The 10,844-nt window shown below is 44.0% G+C and overlaps 1 protein-coding gene across 1 annotated transcript in view; it reads left to right on the top strand.

Annotated features, from left to right (window-relative positions):
* LOC144486560 (uncharacterized) overlaps nt 1-6,466 on the top strand; it is a gene marked incomplete at its 5' end in the record, with an annotated part of 84,785 nt that extends 78,319 nt beyond the window's left edge. The window contains 2 exons of the mRNA XM_078204616.1: nt 4,160-4,242; nt 5,103-6,466. Coding sequence (XP_078060742.1) covers nt 4,160-4,242; nt 5,103-5,168 — 149 coding nt within the window. The remainder of the gene's footprint in view (nt 1-4,159; nt 4,243-5,102) is intronic.
* Nucleotides 6,467-10,844: the final 4,378 nt, after the last annotated feature.

Genomic DNA, 10,844 nt, shown 5'->3' with positions numbered 1-10,844 from the left:
CTCTCAAAATTTCTCCTTTGAAGGCCTCCCACTTACCAATCACATCCTTGCCAGAGAACAGCCTGTCCCAATCCACGCTTTTTAGATCCTTTCTCATTTCTTCAAACTTGGCCTTTTTCCAGTTTAGAACCTCAACCTGAGGACCAGATCTATCTTTATCCATGATCAAGTTGAAACTAATGGCGTTATGATCACTGGAACCAAAGTGTTCCCCTACACACACTTCGGTCACTTGTCCTAACTCGTTTGGCAAAGTTTGCATTTGACAAAGTCCCTCATGGCAGGTTGGTTAAGAAGGTTAAGGCTGATGGGATACAAGGAGAGGTGGCTAGATGGGTAGAAAACTGGCTTGGCCACAGGAGACAGAGGGTAGCAGTCAAAGGGTCTTTTTCCGGCTGGAGCTCTGTGACCAGTGGTGTTCATGCTGTGAAGGGGCTTGGGGCTCCGAAAGCTTGTGTGGCTTTTGCTACCAATTAAACCTGTTGGACTTTATCCTGGTGTTGTTAAACTCCTTACCAGTGGTGTTCCGCAGGGCTCTGTACTGGGACCTCTGCTATTTGTGATATATATAAATGATTTGGAAGAAGGTGTAACTGGTGTTATCAGCAAGTTTGCAGATGACACGAAGATGACTGGACTTGCAGATAGCGATGAACATTATCGGACAATACAGCAAGATATAGATAGGCTGGAAAATTGGGCGGTGAAATGGCAGATGGAATTTAATCCAGATAAATGCGAAGTGATGCATTTTGGAAGAACTAATGTAGGGGGGAGTTATACAATAAATGGCAGAGCCATCAAGATTATAGAAACACAGAGGGTCCTAGGTGTGCAAGTCTACGAATCCTTGAAGGTGGCAGGACAGGTGGAGAAGGTGGTGAAGAAGGCATATGGTATGCTTGCCTTTATAGGGCGGGGTATATAGTATAAAAGCTGGAGTCTGATGTTGCAGCTGTATAGAACGCTGGTTAGGCCACATTTGGAGTACTGCGTCCAGTTCTGGTCGCCGCACTACCAGAAGGACGTGGAGGCTTTAGAGAGAGTGCAGGGAAGGTTTACCAGGATGTTGCCTGGTATGGAGGGTCTTAGCTATGAGGAGAGATTGGTTAAACTGGGCTTGTTCTCCCTGGAAAAACGGAGAATGAGGGGAGACCTAATAGAGGTGTACAAGATTATGAAGGGTATAGATAGGGTGAACAGTGGGAAGCTTTTTCCCAGGTCGGAGGTGACGATCACGAGGGGTCACGGCTCAAGGTGAGAGGGGCAAGGTATAACTCAGATATCAGAGGGACGTTTTTTACACAGAGAGTGGTGGGAGCCTGGAATGCACAGCCAAGTAGGGTGGTGGAGGCAGACTCGCTGACATTGTTTAAGACTTACCTGGATAGTCACATGAGCAGTCTGGGAATGGAGGGATACAAATGAATGGTCTAGTTGGACCAATTATCGGCACAGGCTTGGAGGGCCGAAGGGCCTGTTTCCTGTGCTGTACTGTTCTTTGTTCTTTGTTTCCGAATAGGAGATCTAATATTGCATCCTCTTTAGTTGGTACCTCTATTTATTGATTTAGAAAATGTTCCTGGACACATTTTACAAACTCTAACCCATCTAGACCTTTAACAATATGGGAGTCCCAATCTATATGTGGAAAATTAAAATCCCCTACTATCACAACTTTATGTTTCCTACAGTTGTCTGCTATCTCTCTGCAGATTTGGTCCTCCAATTCTTGCTGACTATTGGGTGGTCCATAATACAACCCCATTAACATGGTCATACCTTTCCTGTTTCTCAGCTCCACCCATATGGCCTTGGCAGACAAGCCCTCTAATCTGTCCTGCCTGAGCACTGCTGTAACATTTTCCCTGACTAGCAATGCCACCCTTCATCCCTCTGCCTCTATCACGTCCGAAACATCGGAACTCTGGAACATTGAGCTGCCAGTCCTGCCACTCCTGTAGCCAAGTTTCACTAATGGCTATAATGTCATAATTCCATGTGTCAATCCACGCCCTCAGCTCGTCTGCCTTCCCCACAATACTCCTGGCATTGAAATAGACACACCTCAGAAGATTATTACCACCAGACACAACCCTTCTATTTGTGATTTTGCATGAACTATTAACATCATTTATTTTCACCCCCGCTCCACTACCTGCTCTGGCACTCTGGTTCCCATCCCCCTGCAAATCTAGCTTAAACCCTCCCCAATAGCACTAGCAAACCTCCCTGCAAGCATATTGGTCCCCTTGTAGTTCAGGTGTAACCCGTCTCTCTTGTACCGGTCCCAACTGCCCCAGAAGAGGTCCCAATGATCTAGAAATCTGAAACCCTGCCCCCTGCACCAGTTCCTCAGCCACGTGTTCATCCGCCCGAGCATCCTACTCTTACCCTCACTGGCACGTGGCACAGGTAGCAATCCTGAGATTACTACCCCTGGGGTCCTGCTTTTTAACTTCCTACCAAGCTCTTTATACTCACTCTTTTGTACACACATTCGCTATATTCTGCTGTATCTCCCTTTCACACAGAGACATATTCTCTCTAGCTTGTTGTATTTCTCACAAGCACACATTCTCTATGTCAAAGAAAGAACAAAGAACAAAGAAAATTACAGCATAAGAACAGGCCCTTCGGCCCTCCTAGCCTGCACCGACCATGCTGCCTAACTGAACTAAAACCCCCTACCCTTCTGGGGACCATATCCTTCTACTCCCATACTATTCATGTATTTGTCCAGACGCCTCTTAAAACTCACTGTCGTATCTGCTTCCACTACAACCCCAGCAGCGAGTTCCAGGCACCCACACCCTTTGTGTAAAAAACCTGCCTCGTACATCTCCTTTAAACCTTGCCCCTCGCACCTTAAACCTATGCCCCCTAGTAATTGACTCTTCCACCCTGGGAAAAAGCTTCTGACTATCCACTGTGTCCATGCCTCTCATAATCTTGTAGACTTCTATCAGGTCGCCCCTCAACCTCCGTCATTCCAAATAGAACAAACCAAGTTTCTCCAACCTCTCCTCATAGGTAATGCCCTCCGTACCAGGCAACGGTCTGGTAAATCTTTTCTGTACCCTCTCCAAAGCCTCCAATCCTTCTGGTAGTGTGGCGACCAGAATTGAGCACGATATTCCAAGTGCGGCCCAACTAAGGTTTAATAAAGCTGCAACATGACTTGCCAATTTTTAAACTCAATGCCCCGGCTGATGAAGGCAAGCATGCCGTATGCCTTCTTGACTACCTTCTCCACCTGCATTGCCACTTTCAGTGACCTGTGTACCTGTACACCCAGATCCCTCTATCAATACACTTCATGGTTCTGCCATTTACTGTATCTTTCCATCTGTATTAGACCTTCCCAAATGCATTACCTCACATTTGTCCGGATTAAACTCCATCTGCCATCTCTCCACCCAAGCCTCCAAACGATTTATATCCTGCTGTGTCCTCTCATGGTCCTCATTGCTATCCGCAAACCCACCAACCTTTGTGTCGTCCGCAAACTTACTAATCAATCCAGTTACATTTTCCTCCAAATCATTTATATATATTACAAACAGCAAAGGTCCCAGTCCTGATCCCTGAGGAACGCCACTTGTCACAGCCCTCCGTTCAGAAACCCTTCCACTGCTACCCTCTGTCTTCTATGACTGAGCCAATTCTGTTTCCACCTTGCCAGCTCACCTCTGATCCCATATATATATGTATATATACATATATAGATATCTGGCAGTATCCCTCTCTCGCTCACATTCCATATATCGGCAGCATCATTCTCTCTCATTCTCACATTCTCTGTATCTTGCTGTATCTGTTCCTCACACTCACACATTTTCTGTAGTTTGTTGTATCTCTCCCTCACACACTCTCATTTTCCTGTATCTCAGAGGCACAGTGGTTCGCATTGTTGCCTCGCCAGGGACACGGGTTCGATTCCCAGCTTGGGTCACTGTCTGCGCGGAGTCTGCACATTCTCCCCATGTCTGCGTGGGTTTCCTTTGGGTGCTTTCCTTCCAGTTTCCTCCCACAGTCTGAAAGACGTGTTGCTTAGTTGCATTGGCCATGCTAAATGCTCCCTCAGTGTCCCTCACAGGCACCAGAGTGTGGTTGCTGAGTGTGTTTAACCTTCTAAAATTGTGATTTTTGTCTTTAGGCATTGGCGGCACGCAGATTAAATTGGTGATTAAATTCATGGGACATGTTGGTGTTGAAGTGATGCAGAACATTATTCTTGAGGTGAGAATCTGTTTGGAGATTAAATATTGGTGACATCAATTCCTGCCTCTCACTCTGAATTCACAGATCAGGAGCTCCATGTCAGATTAAAAGCAGCTTCACTATCCTGCTGATTATCCTTGTATTATCCAGACCACCCTCCTGTTGAAGGGCCGAGTGGCCTCCTCCTGTTCCTGCGTTGGTGTCTGAACCTCTATAGTGTAGCTGAAGTGGGGAGCATTGTCACAGTCCAGTCCCATTGGTCCAAACCCCTCACAGATTGAGGGCAAAGAAAGTCTGAAACAACCTCACATTGCTCTGCTGACCCCAAGATCACCTCTCTCTCTCTCTCTGTCTTCCTCTCTCTTTCCTTTGCTCTCTTTCTCCCTCTATCCATCTCTGTTGCTGCCTCAATGTCTGTCCTCTGTCTCCCTCTCAATTTCTTGCTAACTCTCTCTCTCTCTCTGTCTTGATCTCTTGTCATCTCTCTCTCTCCGACCTTCAATGTTTGTCTCTCTCTCTTCTCACCTTCTGTCTTACTCGGCCACTTGCTTTGTCTCCATCCCTCCCTCTCTCTCTTTTCCTTGAGTCTGTCCTGCTCTTTCTTTTTCTCCCTTTTCTTTCTGTGCCCATCTCTATTTCTCTGTCTTTTTCTTTGCTTCATCCAGTCTCCCCTTTGCTTCTCTCGCTCCCTCACTGAACTCATTTCTCCAGTCCCATTTTCACTACAAACGTTGGAAGCAATGTCACCTGTTCCGTATGGCCAGTGCAGTTCCAGACAGTGATTGGCAGTGAATGTGACTTTTTGTCCCCAAACTCTACTTCACAATTTCCCTGCACCCTCACTGCAATATGAATTATGTCTCCTGTCTGTGATATAGCTGCAGCTGTCACTCAAGAATCGATTTCCGGATGTGGATCTTCATTTGAGTATTGCAGATGATTAACTCTCGGCTGTGGCTTACTCCAGAAGATTGTTGGTGATGGATTGTATCAGTCAGCGCATGATGGCCTGTGTGTTTGACAGCTTTGCTCACTAATCGTCCTGCCTTACAATGTTAAGTAGCTAGCAAAGGATTCATTGCTCGCTGTGTGCTACTGTTACATCATTATTGATTCTTCTTCATGTGACAGGATTGTGGGAACTTTAGCTTTTGCTTTGTTAAATAGGGAAACATACCCTCAATTTGAAAATACTGACTACTGGGCTGTTGGACAGAGATTGACCCAACATTGACCATTTTTAACTTTCTGCTTAATGAGAGAATGATCTGTGTGGAGCCCCCTGAGAATGGGCCCCCTGTGAATGGGCAAACAGACCACTGTTAATCCAAGCTAAATTCTGGGGAGATATCATCCTTTTTCTGAAGGTTGTGACAGGTTGATGTTGGTCGGTACAGAATAGAATACAGGCTTATTGTTTTATCTATAGAATAGGAAGTGAGTGTATGAAAAGTGAAATATTTGACAACTGATCTCACGAACCCAGTGAAAGAAGAAATTACATCAGCTTTATTAACCAAATTGATATATGCTGGCTCCAATCAGATCCTCCTTATCTGGAGTAGTGATACTGCTGGTGGAGCAGGAAGCAATATGTTTGTATCTTCACTCCATTCGATTCATAGAACCGGTGAACGGTCCCTGTTGGTCCCATTGTGAAGATGTAAAAGTGTAACAAAGAACAAAGAACAGTACAGCACAGGAAACAGGCCCTTCGGCCCTCCAAGCCTGTGCCGCTCCTTGGTCCAACTAGACCAATCGTTTGTATCCCTCCATTCCCAGGCTGCTCATGTGAGCAAGATATGATTAGGACTAAAATCACAGGAAAATCCTGCCAAGGATGCACTCTCAGCAAAACAACGTCTGTGGAGATCAGTAAAATTTAGTATTTCGAGTCAATGTGCTGGCTTTTGAGCTGAAACATTAACTGTGTTTCACTCCGCAGTTCCTGCCTGACCTGCCGAGTCTGTACAGCTTGTCTTTTTCTGTTTTTTTCTTTACACGATCAGGTCTATCAGATTCTCATTAATGGGCTTTCACAAACCCAAACCTATGCCTCAGAAAAGCCTCGGAAGAAACAGGAGAAAATCACGAGGGTTTTGATTGCAAAGTGTCTGTTTAACTGATTATTCAGCTGGGAACTGTAACGTGTTCGAGCCCATCACCATCACATGTGGGTTTCTCAGTTAAGTGGGTGTGTAAATGTATGCAATGTGTGCTTAATAAATCTCAAAATACTTGACCACAATGTTTCAAATCTGTTTCTTTTGGAGAGATGTCCAGATTATCGAATTAGGAGCTAAAACCACCCTGGAACGGTTTGAAACTCACCTTGTTGTCTGGCCTATCTCTCAGATTCTCAACTCTCTGTCTTCCCATGGATTCATCTTCCTCTCCCTGCTTCACTTTGAATATTTTTCCGGCTTTTCTGCTAATGAACACTCGCAGTTCACAAGATAGAAGAACATAAGAAATAAGAGCAGGAGGAGGCCATTTGGCCCCTCAAGCCTGCTCTGCCACTCAGTCCAATCCTGACTGATCCTGGGCTTTATCTTCACTTTCCCACCCACCCCCATATCCCCTAATTTTATGACACCACAAATCTGTCTGCTCCAGCCTTATATTTATTCAACAAAGGAGCACCCATAACTCCGAGTTAGAGAATTCCAAAGATTCATTGCCATTAGAGTAAAGAAATTACTCTTCATCTCTTTAGGGGCAGGTGCGACCTGTACAGTTTAATTTAATTTAATTTAATCTCAGTTGTTTGGGTTTAATCTCAGTTGTTTGGGTTTAATCTCAGTTGTTCGGGTTTAATCCCAGTTGTTGTGGATTTAATCTCAGTTGTTGTGGATTTAATCTCAGTTGTTTGGATTTAATCTCAGTTGTTTGGGTTTAATGTCAGTTGTTTGGATTTAATCTCAGTTGTTTGGGTTTAATATCAGTTGTTTGGGTTTAATCTCAGTTGTTTGGGTTTAATATCAGTTGTTTGGGTTTAATCTCAGTTGTTTGGGTTTAATCTCAGTTGTTCGGGTTTAATCCCAGTTGTTGTGGATTTAATCTCAGTTGTTTGGATTTAATCTCAGTTGTTTGGGTTTAATCTCAGTTGTTTGGGTTTAATCTCAGTTGTTTGGGTTTAATGTCAGTTGTTTGGATTTAATCTCAGTTGTTTGGGTTTAATATCAGTTGTTTGGATTTAATCTCAGTTGTTGTGGGTTTAATCTCAGTTGTTTGGATTGAATCTCAGTTGTTTGGGTTTAATCCCAGTTGTTGTGGGTTTAATCTCAGTTGTTGTGGGTTTAATCTCAGTTGTTTGGATTTAATCTCAGTGGTTTGGGTTTAATATCAGTTGTTTGGATTTAATCTCAGTTGTTTGGATTTAATCTCAGTTGTTTGGATTTAATCTCAGTTGTTTGGGTTTAATCTCAGTTGTTTGGGTTTAATCCCAGTTGTTGTGGATTTAATCTCAGTTGTTTGGATTTAATCTCAGTTGTTTGGGTTTAATCTCAGTTGTTTGGGTTTAATCTCAGTTGTTTGGGTTTAATCTCAGTTGTTTGGATTTAATATCAGTTATTTGGGTTTAATCTCAGTTGTTTGGGTTTAATCTCAGTTGTTTTGGTTTAATCTCAGTTGTTTGGGTTTAATCTCAGTTGTTTGGGTTTAATCTCAGTTGTTTGGGTTTAATGTCAGTTGTTTGGATTTAATCTCAGTTGTTTGGGTTTAATCTCAGTTGTTTGGGTTTAATCTCAGTTGTTTGGATTTAATCTCAGTTGTTGTGGATTTAATCTCAGTTGTTTGGATTTAATCTCAGTTGTTTGGGTTTAATCTCAGTTGTTTGGGTTTAATCTCAGTTGTTTGGGTTTAATCTCAGTTGTTTGGGTTTAATCTCAGTTGTTTGGGTTTAATGTCAGTTGTTTGGATTTAATCTCAGTTGTTTGGGTTTAATCTCAGTTGTTTGGGTTTAATCTCAGTTGTTTGGGTTTAATCTCAGTTGTTTGGGTTTAATGTCAGTTGTTTGGATTTAATCTCAGTTGTTTGGGTTTAATATCAGTTGTTTGGATTTAATCTCAGTTGTTGTGGGTTTAATCTCAGTTGTTTGGATTGAATCTCAGTTGTTTGGGTTTAATCCCAGTTGTTGTGGGTTTAATCTCAGTTGTTGTGGGTTTAATCTCAGTTGTTTGGATTTAATCTCAGTGGTTTGGGTTTAATATCAGTTGTTTGGATTTAATCTCAGTTGTTTGGATTTAATCTCAGTTGTTTGGATTTAATCTCAGTTGTTTGGGTTTAATCTCAGTTGTTTGGGTTTAATCCCAGTTGTTGTGGATTTAATCTCAGTTGTTTGGATTTAATCTCAGTTGTTTGGGTTTAATCTCAGTTGTTTGGGTTTAATCTCAGTTGTTTGGGTTTAATCTCAGTTGTTTGGATTTAATATCAGTTATTTGGGTTTAATCTCAGTTGTTTGGGTTTAATCTCAGTTGTTTGGGTTTAATCTCAGTTGTTTGGGTTTAATCTCAGTTGTTTGGATTTAATATCAGTTATTTGGGTTTAATCTCAGTTGTTTGGGTTTAATATCAGTTGTTTGGATTTAATATCAGTTGTTTGGGTTTAATATCAGTTGTTTGGGTTTAATATCAGTTGTTCTGGGTTTAATCTCAGTTGTTTGGGTTTAATATCAGTTGTTTAGGTTTAATCTCAGTTGTTTTGGGTTTAATCTCAGTTGTTTGGGTTTAATATCAGTTGTTCTGGGTTTAATCTCAGTTGTTCTGGGTTTAATATCAGTTGTTTGGGTTTAATCTCAGTTGTTTGGGTTTAATATCAGTTGTTAATATCAGGGATTTGTTCCCAGGAGCAGGCTGAGGGTAAGAGAGTGGGTTTTCTGACTTTAATTAATTCTTTATTTTTTCAGTTAATTTTGGGTTTAAAATCGGAGGTTTTTTTCAAAACCGGAAGTCGGGCCAGGAGAGGCCTGGGGAAGTTTTTGGAGGGTTTAAAAGCACACCAAAGTATACAGCGGGCAGCATCGTAGCGGGCAGCAGAGTGAGTGGGAAGTTGAGTGAGCTGTCAGGGCTTTGGCTCACAGGGCTTGGACGAGCAGGGGTGAGTTTTTGTTTCCTTACACTCTTATTAACTTTTCACTGTCTTACTTGACATAAAGTGTCCAGTATGAGTGTGAAACCAGTGTGTTGTTCCCAGTGTAGGATGTGGGAGGTCCTGGAGGCATCTGGCCTCCCGGACATCCACATCTGTGAGGGGTGTGTCGAGCTGCGGTTCCTGAGGGACCGTGTTAGGGAGCTGGAACTGCAGCTCGAGGATCTTAGGCTGATGAGGGAGAATGAGGAGGTGATAGACAAGAGCTATCATCAGGTGGTCACACCAGGGCAACGGGAGGAGGCCAAGTGGGTGATGGCCAGGAAGGGTAAGGCTAGGGTGGTTGAGAGCACCCCAGTGGATTTGCCCCTGCACAACAAGTACTCCTGCTTGAGTACTGCTGGGGGGGACAGCCCGCCTGGGGGAAGCAGCAGTGGCCGTGTCTCCGCAGTGGAGTCCAGCCCTGTAACTCAGAGGGCTAAGGAAAAGAGGAGGAAGGCGGTATTAATCGGGGACTCAATGGTGAAGGGGACAGACAGGCGTTTCTGCGGAGGTAGGCGGGATTCTCGCATGGTGGTCTGCCTCCCTGGGGCCGGGATCCAGGATGTCGCTAGTCGCGTCCCGGAAATCCTGAGGTGGGAGGGAGAGGAGCCTGAGGTAGCGGTACATATTGGTACCGCTGATGTGGGTAGGAAGGGAGAAGGGGTCATGAAAAGGGAGTACAGGGAATTAGGGAGACAGCTGAGAAAGAGGAAAGCAAAGGTAGTAATCTCAGGATTACTGCCTGTGCCACGGGAAGGTGAGGGCAGGAATGGAGTGAGGTGGAAGATGAATGTGTGGCTGAGGGACTGGTGCAGGGGGCAGGGATTCAGGTTCCTGGACCATTGGGACCTCTTTAGGGGCAGGGGTGATCTGTATACAAAAAACGGGTGGAACTTGAATCACACGGGGACCAATATCCTGGCCGGTAGGTTGGCTAAGGTTACTGGGGAGAATTTAAACTAGATAGGTTGGGGGGAGGGGAGCTAGAAGAGTTGACTAGGATCAAGGAACTAATTGATGGGGTGGAGGATGCAGGGGTAAGGGGAATTACAAAATTAATGGTAGAGGAGAGGGTGCAAGTGAATGAAGGCGGTAATTTAGATAAGGGAGTAGAGGGAGAGGGTGTTCGCGACTCATCAAAGCGGGTCCAGATAAAAGCTGGAATAAGGACACTTTGCCTGAATGCACGAAGCATTCGGAACAAGGTAAATGAGTTGATGGTGCAAATCAGCACGAGTGGGTACGATCTAGTGGCCATTACAGAAACGTGGCTGAAAGGTGACCAGGACTGGGAGATGAATATCCAGGGGTATCAGGCGTTTAGGAAGAATAGACAGGAAGGAAAAGGTGGTGGGGTCGCGCTATTAATAAGAGATAATATCAGGGTAGTACTGAGGGATGACATAGGCTCTGAGGAACAAAACGTGGAATCATTATGGGTAGAGATGAGGAATAGTAGAGGGAGAAAGACACTAGTAGGTGTGGTATAT

The sequence above is a fragment of the Mustelus asterias genome, unplaced genomic scaffold (genome assembly GCF_964213995.1).
Source record: "Mustelus asterias unplaced genomic scaffold, sMusAst1.hap1.1 HAP1_SCAFFOLD_396, whole genome shotgun sequence".
Taxonomy (NCBI): domain Eukaryota; kingdom Metazoa; phylum Chordata; class Chondrichthyes; order Carcharhiniformes; family Triakidae; genus Mustelus; species Mustelus asterias.
The sequence above is the reverse complement of the archived record's forward strand: the minus strand, read 5'-3'. Positions and strand labels throughout refer to the sequence as shown.